Raw genomic sequence first — 23,636 nt, 5'->3', positions numbered from 1 at the left:
TGGCTACAGAGGGCCATATCTCATTACCCCTACTGTGTCAGGGCATTATATGTCACAGAGGTCCCTGGCCTCCTTCCACTCTGGTGCCCTCACCCCTAACACCCTACCACACAAACAGGCTGAACAACATGAGAGTTTAGAAGAATGGGGGAGCCCTGTGTAGATCACAGCTCTAGCTGTAGTCCAGAGCTCCCATTATTTCACTCGCTCCTGGAAATTCCAACGTACACTTACTCAGCTCTGCCAGTTTAGGCCCCTAATCGCTATAGACGTGTTGTGTGGAAGGCTCGTCAAAACTTATACTGACAACTGTAAACGACCCGTAACCTTTTTTACATTGCTGCATAAATGGCATATAAATCGTTGGCCACTGTTCACCTGTATGCAGTCCTCTACTACTCTCAGGAAACACCTCCAACACTACAACACAGTATTATGTCACACCATCAGAGATACAGGACTACTCTCAGGTAGCATCTCCAACACTACAACACAGTATTATGTCACACCATCAGAGATACAGTCTCAGAGAGTTCTCTTCAGACAAGGGGACATCCTTAGTCAATGTGAGTATGGGAGTGTCAACGCGTCAGATGGTGTCAGTGTCAAGGCTTAACCCTGTTTTATTTCTAGCTGGTAAAACTCTTAATTCCTCTTTTAAAGGATATCCTCTCTATCAGTCAGTCCTGATGAAGCTGAGGCCTTATTGTGGGATACATTAGAGTATGAATGGCTCCATCTAGTGGCCATTAGTTTTTAATGCCTCTAACAGAATACAATGGCACAATTGGAATAGTCTTGAAATGCATCCGTCCTGCCTCCCTCCCTCCCTCGTGGATCTGTCATGACTGGATTGTCGTAAGCAAGCTTTCCACCGCATTGCTTTCACCATTTATGTCATGTCAGGTCAATAGTTACTTCAAGGATAGGAGGAGGGAAGGATGTGTTGTCCTTTGTGACTCAGTCGGTAGACCTTGACGTTTGACTCCGTTCCATTAATTACATTCCAGACAGTACAATGAGCCCGTCGTCCTACAGCTCCTCCCACCAGCTTCCTCTGATTACATATATACGCTATATAGCTATATATATATATATATATATATATCTATATACGTATATATATAAATATATACACTGAGTGTACAAAACAGTAAGAACACCTGCTCTGTCCATGACATAGACTGACCAGGTGAATCCAGGTGAAAGCTACACTACATGGCCAAAAGTATGTGGACACCTGTTCCTCGAACATCTCATTCCAAAATCATGGGCTTTAATATGAAGTTGGTCCCGCGTTTGTTGTTATAACAGCACCCATTCCTTTGGGAAGGCTTTCCACTAGATGTTGGAACATTGCTGTGGGGACTTGCTTGCATTCAGCCACAAGAGCATTAGTGATGTCATGCACTGATGTTGGGGCGATTAAGCCTGGCTCGCAGTCGGCGTTCCAATTCATCCCAAAGGTGTTCGATGAGGTTGAGTCAGGGCTCTGTGCAGGCCAGTCAAGTTCTTCCACACCGATCACAACAAAACATTTCTGTATGGACCTCGCTTTGTGCACAGGTGCATTGTCATGCTGAAACAGGAAAGGGCCTTCCCCAAACTGTTTCCATGATGTTGGAAGCACAGAATCATCTAGAATGTCATTGTATGCTGTATCGTTAAGATTTCCCTTCACTGGAACTAAGGGGCCTAGTCCGAACCATGAAAAACAGCCCCAGACCATTATTACTCCTCCACCAAACTTTACAGTTGGCACTATGCATTGGAGCAGGTTGTGTTCTCACCATCAGAGATGCAGGACTAGTCTCAGGTAACACCAGATGGTGAAGCGTGATTCATCACTCCAGAGAACGCATTTCCACTGCTCCAGAGTCCAATGGCGGCAAGCTTCACACCACTCCAGCCAATGCTTGGCATTGCGCATGGTGATCTTAGGCTTGTGTGCGGCTGCTCGGCCATGGAAACCCATTTCATGAAGCTCCCGACGAACAGTTATTGTTCTGACGCTGCCTCCAGTTTGAAACCCGGTAGTGAGTGCTGCAATCGAGGACAGACGATTTTTACGCGCTACGCACTTCAGCACTCGGAGGGTCCCGTTCTTTGAGCTTGTGTGGCCTACCACTTCACGGCAGAGCCTTTGTTGCTCCTAGATGTTTCCACTTCACAATAACAGCGCTTACAAATTAACATGGGCAGCTCTAGCAGGGCAGAAATTTGACAAACTGAATTGTTGGAAAGCTGGCATTCTATGACGGTGCGACATTGAAAGTCACTGAGCTCTTCAGTAAGGCCATTCTACTGACAATGTTTGTCTATGAAGATTGCATGGCTGTGTGCTCGATTTTATACACCTGTCAGCAATGGGTGTATTCAAATCCACTAATGATTCCACATACTTATATATATATATGAGTATTAGAACAGGGCTGTAGTGTATTAGACAACTCCTTTCACCTGGAAAATTCCAGTATGTCAAGTTGGACAGCAGCCATAACCTTGAAAGACAGAGGGACATATTATTCTGATGGGTCACAAGTAATTCACCACCAAAACACTGATAGCTTTCTTCACCTTAGATGCCTTTCGGGTGAATCACTGTTTTGAATTATTCAACGGGCTGGGTCACACAAACACAAAGGAAAAAAGTCTCTGCTCTCTTGTTGTGTTACTGTTAAAGTCAAGTCATTCTTTCTGACATGCTTTAACACAATCTGGTAAAGCAGTGTTCAGAAATGAAAAAGGACTTGATATTTGGTGATAAAGGGATAAACAGTAGGATACAATATATAATTATTCACAACATATTTGGGGATGACAGTTATTAGTTTGTCTCAGACTCTTCTAGAACTCAGAGAGGCTGAGGTATTAGTACAGCTTTAATTTCAGCATCTATATATTCATGACCTCTTCATTTATGGGATGTCTCGCCCGGTAATGGATGGCCACTTAACTGAAATATTTGTATTAATTCAAGAGAAAAAAAAGCTATATCATAGCCATGAAGTGTCAGGATATGAAGTGACTTTTATTTACTGGGGCTTGGCCCTGGTCAAGTAATTTCAGCTGTGGGATGTGTCCTATAGATGGGGCGACATCAAATCAATCACCCTCTAGATGACGTCTACACCAGTCTCAACGTCAGTGAAGAGGCGACTCCGGGATGCTGGCCTTCTAGGCAGAGTTCCTCTGTCCAGTGTCTGTGTTCTTTTGCCCATCTTTTATTTTTATTGGCAGGTCTGAGATGGCTTTTTCTTTGCAACTCTGCCTAGAAGGCCAGCATCTTCACTGTTGACGTTGAGACTGGTGTTTTGCGGGTACTATTTAATGAAGCTGCCAGTCGAGGACTTGTGAGGCGTCTGTTTCTCAAACTGCCTATCCGTTCATAACTAACTGTGTCAGCAGCTGACCTTCTATCTTCCTCCATGCCTGAGTATGTCTTCTCTCTCTTTCCACCTCCTCCCCCTCTCATCATATTTTCTGTCAGTGTCTCTAGCTCTCCAGAGTGTTAGTGCCACCTCTTTTTCTCTATTATTCACAGTTTGCCTGGAAGTCAATTTACTGGTCCAAGGGTAGATTGCAGTGTAGTGTAGATTGTATTTGACTTAGGGGAACAGGAAGCCTATCTTCCATACTGTACTTTTTTCAACATTTCCTGCTGTCATCTTTTCAAATGACTCACTAGCTGGTACTCATTTCTCCTCTTTTCAGTATCTCAATAATGTTATCTGTCTCGCTCTCTGCCCTCTCTCTCTCCCTCCATCTGTCTCTAGTTGACAAGAGTCCCTGTCACATGGAGGAGGCTCAATAATGTTCTCCCCTTTTCATTATCTCAATAATGTTATCTCTCTCTCTTCCCTCTCTCCATCTCCCTCCATCTGTCTCTAGTTGACAAGAGTCCCTGTCACCTGGAGGAGGCTCCGGGGCCATGTCGAGGTCTGGTGACTCGCTACTTATTTGACAACCAGAGCCAGGAGTGCAAGCAGTTCTACTATGGAGGCTGCTTCGGCAACGCCAACAACTTCAAGAGTATGAAAGAGTGCCGGGCTAGATGCCAGAACCCAGGTAGTCCAAAAGGGACCAACCAACCATAGGCCTTTTCTTACTAGCACTGACTTTGCTGGAAGCTTCTTTATTAAGGAAAAATGTACTTTCTATGACTTTCTATAGCTGCTTAATGACTAACATGTTAATGTACTAGGGGAGTATACAGTAGTACTTCTCTGATGCCTTAAAAAGTTTGCTGTGTGTTCTAAGATAGTTATACCTCTTTGAAAGCCCAAATACTCACGTGTTTGCTGCAGTGGATCTTGTGAATATTGCACTTACTTGAAAATGATCGTGTTGACTGACCATCAAGTCATGTTACACCTTCATTTTACATATATATATATATATATATATTTTTTTTTTTGCATATTCAATCATTTTAGACACAGGCCCGATTTAGATTTTTTTTACAGTCATTGACTGCATTTGTCCCCAAAAATTACCAATACATTTTTCTACCGTGACCAAGCAATGTAAGAAACAAAATTGACGATAACTCCAAAATAATTACATTGTCATTGTGTATCAGAATCCTTAATCAATCTTCCTTGGGCTCCAAATAATTTTTCTCTTCATCAACCCTGAGTCCATAAGTGTAATAACTTCTCTATGCTGTATGTTAATATTATAATGCTACTTCCTTGGTAAACAGGTTTTAACAACAGAGTAGTACACTGTTTGTATTATAGTACATTTCTATTAAATGCTTATTATGGACTTATTATGGAATTTAATTTATTAACTTATTATGGAATTAAACTCTAACCATGCTTTTGTTTCATTGCAGAAAACCCCACTGTGGCCCTTAAATTGGATGTGGCCCCTAAATTGAAGGACACCGTCCCACAACCCCATAGCCAGCCCAGTGTGCAGTCTCTCAAAGTAACTGGTAAGACAACAATATTTATGTATTTTGAGTTCATGTTTGTATCCATCTTTATTTATTCAACAAACCCTGTACCCCTGTGTATCTGTCAATGCTGGGAACACCACTGTATTGCTCCAGTCTCTTGGCAGCCCCTCGTGGTGGTGTGATGTCACTCCCTTTAAGTTAACTACAGTATCACAACTACTAATACTGTGAGGCGCTTTGCACATGGGCAGCAGAACTATCACAAACACCAGGCCACAGGAAGCACAGGAATTCAGGAGAGCAGTCGTTTGTCATGTGTACTACGGCAACTACAATAGCTAGGTAAAAGAGAGACAGTCATTTTACATGCGCCATCTCAGAAATAGTTTAGCTGTTGGTAAACACACTACAACGTATAAAGGCAGCATAGTGCCCACAATACCTCCTCCCTTCTCCTCCTTCCATGTGACATTGATTCACTGCTATTAAAATGGGAGTGTACAAGGTATGAGGAGAGCGTTAGTGCTCAGAAACACCAGTGTCTGGTCCAGAGGTCACAACGCAGTACAAAGGGGAGCAGGGAGTCTTTGGCCATCACTCAGTCACAGACAAGTAGTTGTGATTCATGTTACAGAATTCCACCCAGGTCAGTGAATCCAGTTCAGGAGAGTCTCTGTATACGTGGTTGTCATTCCAGTCAAGTGATATAGGAGATCTTCAGTACTTCCTCAACCAAAGGCTGACATTTTGTTGGTGTTTTTCTCTCCGCAGTTTGACGCTTGAGGTGGTATTGAGGTGGTGAAAATGAAGTTTCCTTTGTTATGGTACATGTACAAAGTAATAGTAGTAGCAGTAGGTTCTACTAGTCACTTTAACAGTAGATTTCCATGAACCTCACATCCAGGCTTTTAGAGAAGTGTGTTTTATCAGAACTAAACTGCAGATGTAGCCTAGATACTTACATACTTAGAGAATGTGTCTTTGGAGTCATTGTTGTACACCATGACTTGTGCTGTTAGCACGTCATTTCATCTTACAATTGCTTCTGTGCATTTCTTTCAGACTTCAATCCTCCGGACTTGTGTCTCAGTCCCATTGACAGGGGCACAACATGTGATGGAGAGGAGAGAACTGAGAGGAGATACGTGTACAACCCCAAGACAAAGAGATGTCAGTCGTTGCGCTACAACGGCTGCGGGGGAAACAAGAACAACTTTGTCCACAAGAGACACTGCATGAAGATGTGTGTGAAGCCAGGTAAGATCCACGTTATCTGTTATCTCCAACACCAGCCCTATAGAGCTACCTGGGCTTGCAGGCTTTTGTTCCATCCCCAGCATTAACACACCTGATTCAGAATTTCCACTATACCAGCCAGAATATAGCATGAGCTTAAAGTGGATGTTGAACACATTTCTACCTGCAAATGTGGCTTTAGTTCATTCTTACATGTTCTATGTTTGAGCTGGTTTTGAAAGCAAAAGTCTAATTTAAAAAACTATTGCCATTGTTGAATTAGATTTTCATAATAACACGCTAAGATTGATATTTTGGTTAGCTAAACTAGCAAGTCTGTTTGTTTGGTTACCAAGGCAACTAGTGTAGCATTCATTGCATATCTTAACTGTTAATTTACAAAAACACTGTTAATTATATTTATTTGTTTCAATTTTTTTTTAAATTAAAGACATACGGGTGCCCTGGAGAAGTGTTAAAACATGACTAATTTGTGCTGTTTCATTTTCAGATCAGCATCACAAAGGGAAGGTCATTCGTATAAAGAAGAAGAACAGCAACATCTTGTTTCGATCTGTCTAAATCAAGGCTTCATATTAAACCCTTCCTACTTCCTATTAAACCCTTCCTACTTCCTATTAAACCCTTCCTACTTCCTATTAAACCCTTCCTACTTCCTATTAAACCCTTCCTACTTCCTATTAATATTAAACCCCTCCTACTTCCTGTTAAACCCTTCCTACTTCCTATTAAACCCTTCCTACTTCCTATTAATATTAAACCCTTCCTACTTCTTATTAAGCCCTTCCTACTTCCTATTAAACCCTTCCTACTTCCTATTAAACCCTTCCTATTAATATTAAACCCTTCCTACTTCTTATTAAACCCTTCCTACTTCTTATTAAGCCCTTCCTACCTCTTATTAAGCCCTTCCTACTTCCTATTAAACCCTTCCTACTTCCTATTAAACCCTTCCTATTAATATTAAACCCTTCCTACTTCTTATTAAACCCTTCCTACTTCCTATTAAACCCTTCCTACTTCATATTAAACCCTTCCTACTTCCTATTAAACCCTTCCTACTTCCTATTAAACCCTTCCTACTTCATATGAAACCCTTCCTACTTCATATTAATATTAAACCCTTCCTACTTCTTATTAAACCCTTCCTACTTCCTATTAAACCCTTCCTATTAATATTAAACCCTTCCTACTTCTTATTAAACCCTTCCTACTTCCTATTAAACCCTTCCTACTTCCTATTAAACCCTTCCTACTTCCTATTAATATTAAACCCTTCCTACTTCCTATTAAACCCTTCCTACTTCCTATTAATATTAAACCCTTCCTACTTCCTATTAAACCCTTCCTATTAATATTAAACCCTTCCTACTTCTTATTAAACCCTTCCTACATACACTACTTTTGAATGAGTCTTTATTTATATCATTCTTATTTGACTTTGGTATGTCCTTGTAGTATTGCAGCAATTGTATAAAAGGCTTGTTTTGGCCTATTGTGTAATGTTGTATTGCTTATTGTAACCTTTTAACCGTTTGTAAGAAGATTTTTTTTAGTAATATCACAATTTTATACATTTTCTTTACTGTCACATACCAAATACCGGTATATAATTGTATTTTTTTTTTTTTCCTGAGGACACCAGACAGGTTTTTTTTTTTTTGACAAATGATGAACATTAATTATCCCAAAAGCACTGCACATGTAATATCATACAATAAAGCACATTATCTGTATCAAGTACTGTACATTATCTATATAAATTACTGTAAATGATCTGTTTCATTATTTTACCCCTTCATGTGAGTAATATCTTGTCATGTTTATTTTTTCCATGGTCTTTTTTTTTTACCCAGGTGAAAACAACATATCAGCAACCCATTGGAGACTACGTTTAATTTGGCATAGTCATCAACATTGCATTTTTGTGCAGATGTTCATTCTGTTCCAAGTCCCCTTTCATATTGCAGTACAGCAGGCTATTAGAATTGACTCCACTGACAAGTGCATCACTTAGACACAGGGGGGCAGTGTTGTATTATCATGATAGTTCTAACGTTTCCATAATGGCCTTCACTTGAATGATATATGACTCCAAATTGACAAATGACCTATTCGTTTGTTGGGAATTTCTCTGCAATCATAGCCTACATTCATATTTTTTTATAATAATGTAATGACCTCGATAGATTATAAATGAGACTATGTCCAAAACAGTTCTCGAGATGTGACACTATTCTTCCACGAGAAATACCATTTGGTGTAAAACGCTGGTGCTGCTCCAGAATCTACCATAAGTGTTCAATTGGGTTGAGATCTGGTGACTGAGACGGCCATGACATATGGTTTACATTGTTTTCATGCTCATCAAACCATTCAGTGAACACTCATGCCCTGTTGATGGGGGCATTGTCATCCTATGGGGGCATAGCCATGGTAGCCAAAATGATGGCCAAAAGTATGGCTTGCCCAGCATTTTTTACACATGAGCCTAAGCATGATGGATGTTAATTGCTTAATTAACTCAGGAACCACACCCGTGTGGAAGCACCCGCTTTCACCATACTTTGTATCCCTCATTTACTCAAGTGTTTAACTGATTTGGACAGTTCAAATCAAACTTTATTTGTCACATGTTTCGAATACAAGTGTGGACTTTACCGTGAAGTGCTTACTTACAAGCCCTTAACCAACAGTGCAGTTCAAGAAAGAGTTAAGAAAATATTGACCAAATAAACTAAAGTAAAAAATAGTTACCTGTATGTCAGTCAGTTTACCTACTTATGATAAAGCCTATGGGATAAACCAAGTCTAATAATGAGATGAACACTCACAGGTTTGTTTTGCGTAGACAGAGCGAGCTTCTTCCATATGAGAAGACATCGAATTGCGGGTATGTTCCTGTCATTTAGAACCAGGCCGAATGTTTACAGCCAATGCATTGGATCAAACTCTGCAGACACAAACCCAAACAAAAGAGCGAGGAGTACCTTGAATAAATAACACACGTGCACGATGATTAACACACTGGACGAGACCCATGATCATCTGCGCAATCCACAAGGGCACGAAAGCCCAAAACACACAGCACAGGTACCAACGGACAATGTAACAATAAATGGACAGCACCATGGTGAACAAAGGACACATACATACAAATACAATCCGTGGGAATAGTGGCCAGGTGTGTGTAATGAAAGTTCCAGAGGAATCGGTGACAAATACACAAGGTACAATTTCAAAATTTGTTTGTGCATCAGCAGTTTATTGTTATGTCAGTCACTGACAGTCACTCAATTATCCCATGTCAGCTAACATGTTTTAGATTGGTAAATTAGTCTAGTGGCCAGCTATCTACATTTGTAGTAAACATGGTCGAATTACCGACCTGGCCCGGCCCCCGTTGAATTTGTTAGTCACTCTCACTCAAATATTGCAACGTATTCGTCGTCTGAAGAAGAGGAATCATCGGACCAAAGCGCAGCGTGGTAAGTCTTCATGCTTGTTTTATTAACACTGAACACTATAACGAAAATAAACAAGAGAATAACCAAAAAAGTCCTGTAAGGTGAAAACACTAAACAGAAATTAACTACCCACAAAAACCATGTGGGAAAAAGCTACCTAAGTATGGTTCTCAATCAGAGACAAAGATAGACAGCTGCCTCTGATTGAGAACCACACCCGGCCAAACACAAAGAAATACAAAACATAGACAAAAGAACATAGAATGCCCACCCAAATCACACCCTGACCAAACCAAAATAGAGACATATGTGCAGGTCGTGACAGATATATTAAAAACTGCAAACATTTCTCTCCACACTATGGCAAAACGTGTAGAATTGCAGGAAATTAACTCAATTTTTTTTTATATATCTGCTGTCAGAGGGGGGGCGGCTAAAATGCTTTGCTGGCAAGGTGGGGTTAACAAAATTTCGCAAAAGACTTGGTCCGGCTCTGACTACATGTGTGGGTAAGGATGTGCGTATACAGATGCGCGAGCCACTGCGCCGCCCCATGATGATTTCAGACGTTTTGTGTGCCCCACCCCTATCAAAGTTTCCCATCCCTGGTCTATATCATGCAATCTGCGTGGTGGGTTGGTGGGTTCTCCTGAAGAGCTGTAGGCTAATTCGTGATGTAACAGGAAGTAGACTAATGTGAATGCCTCCCACAATCTGACAGCGGCTCCAGTCTGACACTTTATTCATTGAGTGTTGAAACCCTTTAGGTTTGGTTCACTACCATTGCTGCGGAGGTTGCATTTGTGCAAATAAAAGCGGTCGCTGGAGTGTTTGGTCGGTTAATGTGACTTTCTAAATCGCGTTGGCATTGGATTGTGAACTATTCGCATCAGGTAAGAACCATTCGAATAGTGTATTAATAATGGGAATATTTACAGATCTGGTTTAGGGGTACTATTTTATTTTTCCACTTACGCATCGATTCCAGTATCGATGCATAAGTGATTTGCTTTTCCTTTTCTAAAATCAATAGCCTATACATATCCAATTCAAGCCCATGATAATCGGAAAGAGTCTGTTGCATTTCTGTCTGGTAAATTTAGACCTGAAACATGCTTTTTAAAGCAACCTGGACTGATTTCAGTCTACTGTCGACAGGGATAACAATAGCCTATTTCTTGTAGTCTTCCAAAAAACAATTACGCACCGCAGCAGATAGGTTAGTCATTTGCACTATTTTGCATAACTCCATAGGGAAATTAGAATTGAATACCCCTAATTGGGTCAATAACGAGGCTATATATATATGTACAAACCACTATTTGTACACATGTACAAACCATGTACTATTTAACCATGTATATATAGTACATGGTTTGTACATGTGTACAAATAGTGTATAATGACAGCATACAGTCATTGGTAATAGCCTGTTAATACTTAATCCTTAATTTAGGTTAGTTTTTGACAGATTTGTTTGATCTATGACAAGGGTTTTCATTTGAAAGGGTTTGAAATTATTGGAATATTAAACAAATGCAAGGTAGCCTATAAGTACGTTTGCACTGCATCATGCTACGTAACATGTTTATAAGGAAGACAACACCTGCAATATTACATTTGTATTAACTCTCAGCCCCCATTCATGATTACCTTATATAACCTTTCCAAACTTTAGTCTACAGTGGAACCTAAGTGTTAGGCTTGCCCCATTTACATTTTAGCGCACAATGTGGTGGGTAGGTAACCTATAAATCATAAATTATCATGATGACCATGTTAATGCAAAACGAAAAGGATTTCCTGGGCATTCTACAAGTTTATATGTCATATTGCTGTTTGACAATGAGTTGACTGGAGAGTGTAAAGAATGAGAATTATTGTATCTTGTAATATCATGAACTGTCTTCAGAAGCAAGGGAAATATTTTTTTTTCACAGAACCGATACGTTTGAAAGCATAACTATACTAATAAAAACATTAATACAAAAAAACATGAAAGAATAAGAACTGTGCCTTTTTACATTGCGCGGCACAACCAGTTGAACTGATCGCTACTGACAGCATTGTAGTGTAAATTTGCCCGCTCTCCTCAGTCATGTGGTATACCCCAACACTGGTGTTTGGCAACAGTGCAATCTCAAGTTGTTGTTGAATCATCTGCATGGTTATGTAAGCCACAGATTGGACATGATGAAATGTTTTGGGGCAGCTAGAGGGAAGAACATGATGAATATGATGATGATGCTCACATTTGGCAGATCTTGCTGTGATATGATGAGGAAGGCAGAGATATTACTCCATCAAGGAGAGGATAGAGTACACATGAACGAACTCAGAACTGTAGAACATTCAAGTCCATCAGGGCCGTTTAGACTTTTTTTTAAACCTTTCCAGATGCATTTTGCTGACACCATATTTGTCCTCTGCCTCTTTAACCCATCCATAGATTGCACCCTTTTAACTCACATTCTCACGAGTAAAATTACTTATTTAACATCCACAATAACCCACCGCCATGAAAAAAATATGACATGAAGCAAAAAATGTATTGCTTGGCTCAACATTTATAAAATCAATCATGATTTGTATGTGTTCGATTTGAAAGCTGAGGAAAAGATGCCGCTTCACTTTGTGGCCTGGAGATATAGGACAGCCAGAGAGTGTTTTTCGGACTGATGAATACCCCATGAGAAGCAGGCGTGTCTAATAAGTCTACAAGGATTTGCACTCAAAATCTTCAATGGCCAAGTGTTCACAGTAAATATATTAGCTCATATAGTGAAAGGAACCCAAGTACATTTTTGTGTGGGGAGTCTTTGTGTTGAACTGTAAAGCATTGGATTTGGATTCCTCCCCAGAGCAGTCCTGTGGAGTGGGTATTGAAGGCTGACTCCAAATGGCATATTAAATGTTAAAGGTACCTCCGTGACTTGGTGATATTGCCTCGAGAAGCTCAGTCATCTACACGGCACAGAGTATGCCTAGGCTGAGGCGTCCAGAAGAGTCAACAAGGAGAACTGTTGACGATGGAAAATGTGTCTGTTTCTCACTCTGGTCTATCTACAGAATGGACACTATTTTTGATCAGTTAAACTCTGATTTTATCGTCTTACCTAGAGATTCACATTACATGTTGATAGCCGTTCTTGTCTATTAATGTTCTGTATTATGTAATGTTTCATGCTTTTTTTGTGGAACCCAGGAAGAGTAGCTGCTGCTTTCGCAACAGCTAATGGGGATCCTAGTAAAATACAAAATACCATACATGTGAATATGAACACACTGCTCACACCATTATGACAAAGTGTGCAAACCGTCCACAACATGGGGGGAATAAACAAAACAAAATACCCTTCTTCCAAGACAAATATGATGGATTATACCAAGAGCTACCTTCAAATCTGTTATTGTTCAAAGTTTGGTCTGCAAATGGATCTCTCAACGAATTTACATTTTTACATTTTAGTCATTTAGCAGACGCTCTTATCCAGAGCGACTTACAGTAGAGTGCATACATTTTATTACATTTTTACATACTGAGACAAGGATATCCCCTACCGGCCAAACCCTCCCTAACCCGGACGACGCTATGCCAATTGTGCGTCGCCCCACGGACCTCCCGGTTGCGACAGAGCCTGGGCGCGAACCCAGAGACTCTGGTGGCGCAGCTAGCACTGCAATGCAGTGCCCTAGACCACTGCGCCACCCGGGAGGCTGGCGGTAATTGAGAGCCAATTCTCAACATGACTCTCCCCTTACTTTTCCGATATCTGAACATTATCTTAGCCGACAGAAAGACAGCCTGCTCTCACCCAAGAAGGTGTATCCAGGTTATCTCCCTCTCCCCAGGGAGCAGATAGATTATGCTTTTTTATTTTATTTTACCGTTATTTTACCAGGTAAGTTGACTGAGAACACGTTCTCATTTACAGCAACAACCTGGGGAATAGTTAGGGGGAGGAGGGTATGCTGCTCAGCCATCTCCCATGTTTTGAAGTCGGGGCGGACAAACACAAATCCATTGTGACGCTTTTATCATGCTGGAGGCCCCTGCTTGTCTCTCTCCCTCTCCCTCTCTCTGTCTCTCTCTCTTTCTCCCCCCCCCCCTCTCTCTCTATCTCTCTCCCTCTCTCCCTCTTTGTCTGTTTCTCTCTCACACACACACACTATTTCTCTCTCCCCTCTTGTTGGTCTCTCTCTCTCACCAGACCTTCTGAGAGCTGGCTAATAGCACCACCATCTCATATCCTGTCTCATTCAAGTGCATCAGGGCCATTATTGAATTTCCCTGTCTAAACACAACCTCGACACACATCATATCTTTACCTCTCTCCCTGGGCCTCGGCTACCACATTACACTCAAATGCATTGCTGCTGATATGCGTCACTCTACTCAAACCTCCCTCTAGTCCCTGTATTTAATTCAGAGTCAAATCTCAATGATGTTAAAAAGATCCCCCCCCCCCCACACACACCTCCACACGTATTACAGAAGATTCTTTCAGTTAATGACTTGAGCAAGGCACTTAATTAACCCTAATTGCTCCAGGGTCGCTGTTGATAATGGCAGACCCTGGCCGTGACTCCATTCTCCGAGGGTGTCTCAGGGGAATGAAAAAAAAACAAAAACATTTCCAATTCACACATGCATTTTAATACACACTTGTACATGTGTGGAATAAGGCAAACATAAGCACCCACCAAATTATTATCAATATGTCGTTGATTATAACTATGTATGTTTCACTGACAGCCCTGTCATGTTGACTGGACGTAGCGTGTTTTATTGCAGCAGTCAGGCCTTTGGACAGCGTCTTCTATGCTTGTGTGTGAGTCCTAGGCTAAAGTCTATCTGAGATGATGTGCTTTCTGAAGGATGAGGACAGCGGCCGTTTCCAGGCGTGTTCCGTGTTGATGCGTGCTAAACAAACTACCGTTGGCTGACACGACCCTCCTGATTTAGAGGCTGGGGCTAATGCTCCATGAATAAAGAGGAGGTGGCTTCTGATAGGGCACAGTTGGTATGTATCTTCCCCATCCAGTGGAGTTATTATGTATTATCTCCATCCAGTGGAGTTAGTATGTATCTTCCACATCCAGTGGAGTTAGTATGTGTATCTTCTCCATCCAGTGGTGTTAGTATGTATCATCTCCATCCAGTGGAGTTAGTATGTATGTTCTCCATCCAGTGGTGTTAGTATGTATCATCTCCATCCAGTGGAGTTAGTATGTATGTTCTCCATCCAGTGGTGTTAGTATGTATCATCTCCATCCAGTGGAGTTAGTATGTATGTTCTCCATCCAGTGGCGTTAGTATGTATCATCTCCATCCAGTGGAGTTAGTATGTATGTTCTCCATCCAGTGGGGTTATTATGTATCTACTCCATCCAGTGGTGTTATTATGTATCTTCTCCATCCAGTGAAATTAATATGTATCATCTCCATCCAGTGGAGTTAGTATGTACCTACTCCATCCAGTGGATTTAGTATGTATGTTCTCCATCCAGTGGAGTTATTATGTATCTTCTCCATCCAGTGAAATTAATATGTATCATCTCCATCCAGTGGAGTTAGTATGTACCTACTCCATCCAGTGGATTTAGTATGTATGTTCTCCATCCAGTGGAGTTATTATGTATCTTCTCCATCCAGTGAAATTAGTATGTATCATCTCCATCCAGTGGAGTTAGTATGTACCTACTCCATCCAGTGGATTTAGTATGTATGTTCTCCATCCAGTGGTGTTAGTATGTATCTACTCCATCCTGTGGTGTTATTATGTATCATCATCCAGTGGTGTTAGTATGTATCTACTCCATCATGTGGTGTTAGTATGTATCTACTCCATCTAGTGGAGTTAGTATGTATCTACTCCATCCTGTGGTGTTAGTATGTATCTACTCCATCCTGTGGTGTTAGTATGTATCTACTCCATCCAGTGGAGTTAGTATGTATCTACACCATCCAGTGGTGTTAGTATGTATCTACTCCATCCTGTGGAGTTAGTATGTATCTACTCCATCCAGTGGAGTTAGTATGTATCTACTCCATCCTGTGGTGTTAGTATGTATCTACTCCATCCTGTGGAGTTAGTATGTATCTACTCCATCCAGTGGAGTTAGTATGTATCTACTCCATCCTGTGGTGTTAGTATGTATCTACTCCATCCTGTGGAGTTAGTATGTATCTACTCCATCCTGTGGTGTTAGTATGTATCTACTCCATCCAGTGGAGTTAGTATGTATCTACTCCATCCTGTGGTGTTAGTATGTATCTACTCCATCCTGTGGAGTTAGTATGTATCTACTCCATCCAGTGGAGTTAGTATGTATCTACTCCATCCTGTGGTGTTAGTGTGTATCTACTCCATCCTGTGCAGTTAGTATGTATCTACTCCATCCTGTGGAGTTAGTATGTATCTACTCCATCCATTGGAGTTAGTATGTATCTACTCCATCCTGTGGTGTTAGTATGTATCTACTCCATCCTGTGGAGTTAGTATGTATCTACTCCATCCAGTGGAGTTAGTATGTATCTTCTCCATCCAGTGGAGTTAGTATGTATCTACTCCATCCTGTGGTGTTAGTCTGTATCTACTCCATCCAGTGGAGTTAGTATGTATCTACTCCATCCTGTGGTGTTAGTATGTATCTACTCCATCCTGTGGTGTTAGTATGTATCTACTCCATCCTGTGGTGTTAGTATGTATCTACTCCATCCAGTGGAGTTAGTATGTATCTACTCCATCCAGTGGTGTTAGTCTGTATCTACTCCATCCTGTGGTGTTAGTATGTATCTACTCCATCCTGTGGTGTTAGTATGTATCTACTCCATCCTGTGGTGTTAGTATGTATCTACTCCATCCTGTGGTGTTAGTATGTATCTACTCCATCCTGTGGTGTTAGTCTGTATCTACTCCATCCAGTGGAGTTAGTATGTATCTACTCCATCCAGTGGTGTTAGTATGTATCTACCCCATCCAGTGGAGTTAGTATGTATCTACTCCATCCTGTGGTGTTAGTCTGTATCTACTCCATCCAGTGGAGTTAGTATGTATCTACTCCATCCTGTTGTGTTAGTCTGTATCTACTCCATCCAGTGGAGTTAGTATGTATCTACTCCATCCTGTGGTGTTAGTCTGTATCTACTCCATCCAGTGGAGTTAGTATGTATCTACTCCATCCTGTGGTGTTAGTATGTATCTACTCCATCCAGTGGTGTTAGTATGTATCTACTCCATCCAGTGGAGTTAGTATGTATCTACTCCATCCAGTGGAGTTAGTATGTATCTACTCCATCCAGTGGAGTTAGTATGTATCTACTCCATCCAGTGGAGTTAGTATGTATCTACTCCATCCTGTGGTGTTAGTATGCATCTACTCCATCCAGTGGTGTTAGTATGTATCTACTCCATCCTGTGGTTTTAGTCTGTATCTACTCCATCCAGTGGAGTTAGTATGTATCTACTCCATCCTGTGGTGTTAGGATGTATCTACTCCATCCTGTGGTGTTAGTATGTATCTACTCCATCCTGTGGTGTTAGTATGTATCTACTCCATCCTGTGGAGATATTATGTATCTACTCCATCCAGTGGAGTTAGTATGTATCTACTCCATCCTGTGGTGTTAGTATGTATCTACTCCATCCTGTGGTGTTAGTATGTATCTACTCCATCCTGTGGTGTTAGTATGTATCTACTCCATCCTGTGGTGTTAGTATGTATCTACTCCATCCTGTGGAGTTAGTATGTATCTACTCCATCCTGTGGTGTTAGTATGTATCTACTCCATCCTGTGGTGTTAGTATGTATCTACTCCATCCAGTGGAGTTATTATGTATCTACTCCATCCTGTGGAGTTAGTATGTATCTACTCCATCCATTAGAGTTATTATGTATCTTCCCCATCCAGTGGAGTTGGTATGTGTATCTTCTCCATCCAGTAGAGTTATTATGTATGTTCCCCATCGAGTGGAGTTAGTATGTATCTACTCCATCCAGTGGAGTTGGTATGTGTATCTTCTCCATCCAGTGGAGTTAGTATGTATGTTCCCCATCCAGTGGAGTTATTATGTATCTTCCCCATCCAGTGGAGTTGGTATGTGTATCTTCTCCATCCAGTAGAGTTATTATGTATGTTCCCCATCCAGTGGAGTTAGTATGTATCTCCCCCATCCAGTTGAGTTGGTATGTGTATCTTCTCCATCCAGTGGAGTTAGTATGTATCTTCCCCATCCAGTGGAGTTATTATGTATCTTCCCCATCCAGTGGAGTTGGTATGTGTATCTTCTCCATCCAGTGGAGTTATTATGTATCTTCCCCATCCAGTGGAGTTATTATGTATCTTCCCCATCCAGTGGAGTTATTATGTATCTTCCCCATCCAGTGGAGTTAGTATGTATCTTCCCCATCCAGTGGAGTTATTATGTATCTTCCCCATCCAGTGGAGTTATTATGTATCTTCTCCATCCAGTGGAGTTATTATGTATCTTCCCCATCCAGTGGAGTTATTATGTATCTTCTCCATCCAGTGGAGTTATTATGTATCTTCCCCATCCAGTGGAGTTATTATGTATCTTCCCCATCCAGTGGAGTTATTATGTATCTTCTCCATCCAGTGGAGTTAGTATGTATCTTCCCCATCCAGTGGAGTTATTATGTATCTTCCCCATCCAGTGGAGTTAGTATGTGTATCTTCTCCATCCAGTGGAGTTATTATGTATCTTCCCCATCCAGTGGAGTTAGTATGTATCTCCCCCATCCAGTGGAGTTAGTATTTATCTCCCCCATCCAGTTTAATTAGTATGCATGTCTTCCCCACCTTGGGCGGAACAGTTCAGCCCTATAATATCAACTGAATCCTGTGTATTAAGAGAGATAGATTGTGTCTGCATAGTACATACTGTATTTAAAACATCATTTTATTTTTATGATCTCCTATAGCTCTCCTCCCACTCATATGTCAATACTGTGGTTTTATTATTTGTGCATCACAACAAGTTGATTACATCCTTGAGTTTGCAGTGCACTGTACTCTATTATCCCTTGTAAGTTGAAATTTAAGTCATTTAGCAGACACTTATCCAGAGCGACTTACAGGAGCAATTATGATTAAGTGCCTTGCTCAAGGGCACATCAACAGATGTTTCACTTAGTCGGCCCGAGGATTCAAACTAGACACCTATAGGTTACTGGCCCAACACTCTTAACCGCTAGCCTACCTACACTTACGTATATGCATCGCATTTCCATGTCTGTATTTACATACTTTCCATGTGTTGTTCTTTACAAGTTGACGTGTAAAAATACTGATGGTACAGTAACAGTAGCCTACATGGGTCTATCACTTGTGACGGGAGTAGTTACAGAGCTCAAGTTTAGGGCCTGTGGCGTGCGCATGGGGCAGGTTCTTTGGCCTCTGGGTCATCTTAAAACAGAGTTGAACTTGATCCAGCTCCCAGGGTTATTTTGGTCAATGTCAGGCCTGCTGGGAATCTTTCAGATCCAGGCCGAGTTCACTGGAAACTATCCTCCATTGAGATCAGGGCTGGATCTGTCAGAAAGACTAAGATTAGTGAGAGACTAATACTGCTTTCACAATACTGGGCTGGACAGTAGGGGCCATACTGGGCTGGACAGTAGAAGCCATACTGGGCTGGACAAAAGGAGCCATACTGGGTTGGACAGTAGAAGCCATACTGGGCTGGACAGTAGGAGCCATACTGGGCAGGACAGTAGGAGCCATACTGGGCTGGATAGTAGAAGCCATACTGGGCTGGACAGTAGGTAGAGGTACTGGGCTGGACAGTAGGCAGAGGTGCTAGGCTGGACAGTAGTTAGAGGTACTGGGCAGGACAGTAAGTGGAGATACTGGGCTGGACAGTAGGTAGAGTTACTGGGCTGGACAGTAGGTAGAGTTACTGGGCTGGACAGTAGGTAGAGGTGCTGGGCTGGGCAGTAGGTAGAGGTACTGGGCTGGACAGTAGGTAGAGTTACTGGGCTGGACAGTAGGTAGAGGTACTGGGCTGGACAGTAGGTAGAGGTGCTGGGCTGGACAGTAGGTAGAGGTACTGGGCTGGACAGTAGGTAGAGTTACTGGGCTGGACAGTAGGTAGAGGTGCTGGGCTGGACAGTAGGTAGAGGTACTGGGCTGGACAGTAGGTAGAGGTACTGGTCTGGACAGTAGGTAGAGGTTCTGGTCTGAACAGTAGGTAGAGTTACTGGGCTGGACAGTAGGTAGATGTACTGGACTGGACAGTAGGTAGAGGTACTGGGCTGGACAGTAGGTAGAGGTACTGGGCTGGACAGTAGGTAGAGGTGCTGGGCTGGACAGTAGGTAGAGGTACTGGGCTGGACAGTTGGTAGAGTTACTGGGCTGGACAGTAGGTAGAGGTGCTGGGCTGGACAGTAGGTAGAGGTACTGGGCTGGACAGTAGGTAGAGTTACTGGGCTGGACAGTAGGTAGAGGTGCTGGGCTGGACAGTAGGTAGAGGTACTGGGCTGGACAGTAGGTAGAGTTACTGGGCTTGACAGTAGGTAGAGGTGCTGGGCTGGACAGTAGGTAGAGGTACTGGGCTGGACAGTAGGTAGAGGTACTGGGCTGGACAGTAGGTAGAGGTACAGGGCTGGACAGTAGGTAGAGTTACTGGGCTGGACAGTAGGTAGAGGTGCTGGGCTGGACAGTAGGTAGAGGTACTGGGCTGGACAGTAGGTAGAGTTACTGGGCTGGACAGTAGGTAGAGGTGCTGGGCTGGACAGTAGGTAGAGGTGCTGGGCTGGACAGTAGGTAGAGTTTTTTATTTTATTCATTTTTATTTCACCTTTATTTAACCAGGTCGGCCAGTTGAGAACAAGTTCTCATTTACCACTGCGACCTGGCCAAGATGAAGCAAAGCAGTGCGACATAAACAATAACACAATAAAAAAAAATCTATGTACAGTGTGTGCAAATGTAGTAAGGTTAGGGAGGTAAGGCAATAATTTGTCCACAGTTGCGAAATAGTGACAATTTAGCATTAACACTGGAGTTATAGATGTGCAGATGATGATGTGCAAGTAGAGATCCTGGGGTGCAAAAGAGAAAACATTTCAATAAAAGGGTGGGGATGAGGTAGTTGGGTGTGCTATTTTACAGATGGGCTGTGTACAGGTAAGCTGCTCTGCTAGCTGATGCTTAAAGTTAGTGAGGGAGTTATAAGTCTCCAGCCAGTAATTTTAGCAATTTGTTCCAGTCACTGTCAGCAGAGAACTGGAAGGAAAGGCGGCCAAAGAGGTGTTGGCTTTGGGGATGACCATTAAATTATACCTGCTGGAGCGCGTGCTACGGGTGGGTTTTGCTATGGTGACCAGTGAGCTGAGATAAAGCGAGGCTTTACCTAGAAAAGACTTATAGATGACCTGGAGCCAGTGGATTTGGTGACTAATATGTAGCGGGGGCAAGCCAACGAGAGCATACAGGTTGCAGTGGTGGGTAGTATATTGGGCTTTGGTGACAAACTGGCACTGTGATAGACTACATCCAATTTGCTGAGTAGAGTGTTGGAGGCTATTTTGTAAATGACATCGCCAGAAGTCAAGGATCGGTAGGACAGTCAGTTTTACGAGGGTATGTTTGGCGGCATGAGTGAAGGAGGATTTGTTGCGAAATAGGAAGCCGATTCTAGATTTAATTTTGGATTAGAGATGCTTAATGTGAGTCTGGACTGGACTGGAAGTGGAGATACTGGGCTGAACTGTAGGCTTCGGGTACTGGCCTCCCCTATAGTGTGAATAAGGTAATAGATGGGCTACATAAAAGCCGCCACCAGTTGCATTTGATCCGTTTTTGTTGCGCTGAATCAGTTTTACTCTCAGCACCTATAATGATTATGGGAAGATTTGGGAAGGTTAACTTGATCGTTGATTGGTTGGTCCTCAACAAGGCCAACTTCTACTCTGAGCCCTCATATCCTTCTGTGTTCCTTTAGGAGTCTTGAAATCCCCTTTTTCTTAGCGTAGAATGGAGATGTGAACCTGTGGCTGGTTGTTTGTGTACTGATCTCAGGCATTGGGATGGATTTATGGAGTGACATGGTTAAATTTAGATTGACATGCTAAACTTCAGAGACTACGGAGGGACTGGTCCTCTTCCAGTGGGTTGAGAGGTCCACTCCCACTAGCCTTTTATTTGATTGTTTATAATAGAATTATAGAATAACTTTACATTTCCCAGAGGGTTACCAACTTTGGAGAATGGTATCCCATTAGAAGCTATGATAAAGGGCTAAATACCCAGCATTTAATGGTATCCCATTAGAAGCAATGATAAAGGGCTAAAGGCCCAGTATGTAATGGTATCCCATTAAAGCAATGCTAAAAGGCTAAAGGCCCAGTATTTAATGGTATCCCATTAGAAGCAATGATAAAGGGCTAAAGGCCCAGTATTTAATGGTATCCCATTAGAAGCAATGATAAAGGGCTAAAGGCCCAGTATTTAATGGTATCCCATTAGAAGCTATGATAAAGGGCTAAATAGCCAGCATGTAATGGTATCCCATTAGAAGCTATGATAAAGGGCTAAAGGCCCAGTATGTAATGGTATCCCATTAAAAGCTATGATAAAGGGCTAAAGGCCTAGTATGTAATGGTATCCCATTAGAAGCAATGATAAAGGGCTAAATGCCCAGTATTTAATGATATCCCATTAGAAGCTATGATAAAGGGCTAAAGGCCCAGTATTTAATTGATGTCTCGTGGAAGTAAACAAACCACAGATAAGATAGACATCAGATCATAAAGGTAAACAAACAACTTTTCCACAGTGGCATATATATCCTGAAACGCCCTAACACGGAACCCAAACCGGCTGCGCGCGTGCGCCATCGTGCGCTATCGTGCATACATTTATTTTGTCCCCCTACACCAAACGCGATCACGACACGCAGGTTAAAATATCAAAACAAACTCTGAACCAATGACATTAATTTCGGGACAGGCCGAAAAGCATTAAACATGTATGGCAATTTAGCTAGTTAGCTTGCACTTGCTAGCTAATTTGTCCTCTTTAGCTAGCTTGCTGTTGCTAGGTAATTTGTCCTGGGATATAAACATTAGGTTGTTATTTTACCTGAAATGCACAAGGTCCTCTACTCCGACAATTAATCCACACATAAAACGCCAACCGAATCGTTTCTAGTCATCTCTCCTCCTTCCAGGCTTTTTCATCTTTGAACTTATATGGTGATCGCATCTAAACTTTCATAGTATTACCACGACAACCGGCAAAACAATTCGTCTTTCAATCACCCACGTGGGTATAACCAATGAGGAGATGGCACGTGGGTACCTGCTTCTATAAACCAATGAGGAGATGGGAGAGGCAGGACTTTCAGCGCGATCTGCGTCAGAAATAGAAAGGAGTTCTATTTTAGCCCTTGGCATCGCAGACGCTCGTTGGCGTGCGCGAGCAGTGTGGGTGCAATAATTGAGTAACATGGATTTCTAAATGTATTTTGTGGCGCTCGCGCACGCGACGTGTCCGGTCTGGTCAGCATGATAGTGATGCATGTCAGTGTAATCACTAGACAAGCACTGCACGGCGTACTTACCCACTGCACTTGACTACATCTGAGCATCAAATGAACCATTCAAATGTGCTCCAAGTAAAAGCTATAGTTTTCTACAGGCTACTGCTTCAGGTTTCTTTAACTTAAATAATTAGACTAATGCTATGCAGGTTAGGCTATTTAAACTAGCCTATACCGTAACTCAAGACTACATTGAAATCATACCCCTGTTATCAACTCTACAGGTGCTGTGTATGGTGGTGCTCATCCTTGTATTTATACCCATGTATTTACAGTGCATTTGGAAATTGTTTTTCCACATTTTGTTACGTTACAGCCTTATTCTAAAATTGATTAAATCGTTTTTTCCCCCCTCATCAATCTACACACAATACCCCATAATGACAAAGCAAAAACAGGTTTTTTGAAATGTTTGCAAATGTCTATATATGTTTTTAT

The 23,636-nt window shown here is 41.9% G+C and overlaps 2 protein-coding genes across 2 annotated transcripts in view; both read left to right on the top strand.

Annotated features, from left to right (window-relative positions):
* Positions 1 to 7,939, top strand: part of LOC120058000 (tissue factor pathway inhibitor-like) — a 53,396-nt gene extending 45,457 nt beyond the window's left edge. The window contains exons 3-6 of the mRNA XM_039006485.1: positions 3,892 to 4,068; positions 4,841 to 4,942; positions 5,969 to 6,163; positions 6,654 to 7,939. Of these exons, the coding sequence (XP_038862413.1) occupies positions 3,892 to 4,068; positions 4,841 to 4,942; positions 5,969 to 6,163; positions 6,654 to 6,724 (545 nt within the window). The 3' untranslated portion in view covers positions 6,725 to 7,939. The remainder of the gene's footprint in view (positions 1 to 3,891; positions 4,069 to 4,840; positions 4,943 to 5,968; positions 6,164 to 6,653) is intronic.
* Positions 7,940 to 10,284: 2,345 nt separating this feature from the next.
* The window catches only part of LOC120057999 (calcitonin gene-related peptide type 1 receptor-like), a 44,899-nt gene continuing 31,547 nt past the window's right edge, over positions 10,285 to 23,636 (top strand). Inside the window, exon 1 of the mRNA XM_039006484.1 lies at positions 10,285 to 10,523. The gene's annotated coding sequence lies outside the window, so the exon portion shown is untranslated. The remainder of the gene's footprint in view (positions 10,524 to 23,636) is intronic.

Source organism: Salvelinus namaycush, chromosome 13 (genome assembly GCF_016432855.1).
Source record: "Salvelinus namaycush isolate Seneca chromosome 13, SaNama_1.0, whole genome shotgun sequence".
NCBI lineage: Eukaryota > Metazoa > Chordata > Actinopteri > Salmoniformes > Salmonidae > Salvelinus > Salvelinus namaycush.
The sequence above is the reverse complement of the archived record's forward strand: the minus strand, read 5'-3'. Positions and strand labels throughout refer to the sequence as shown.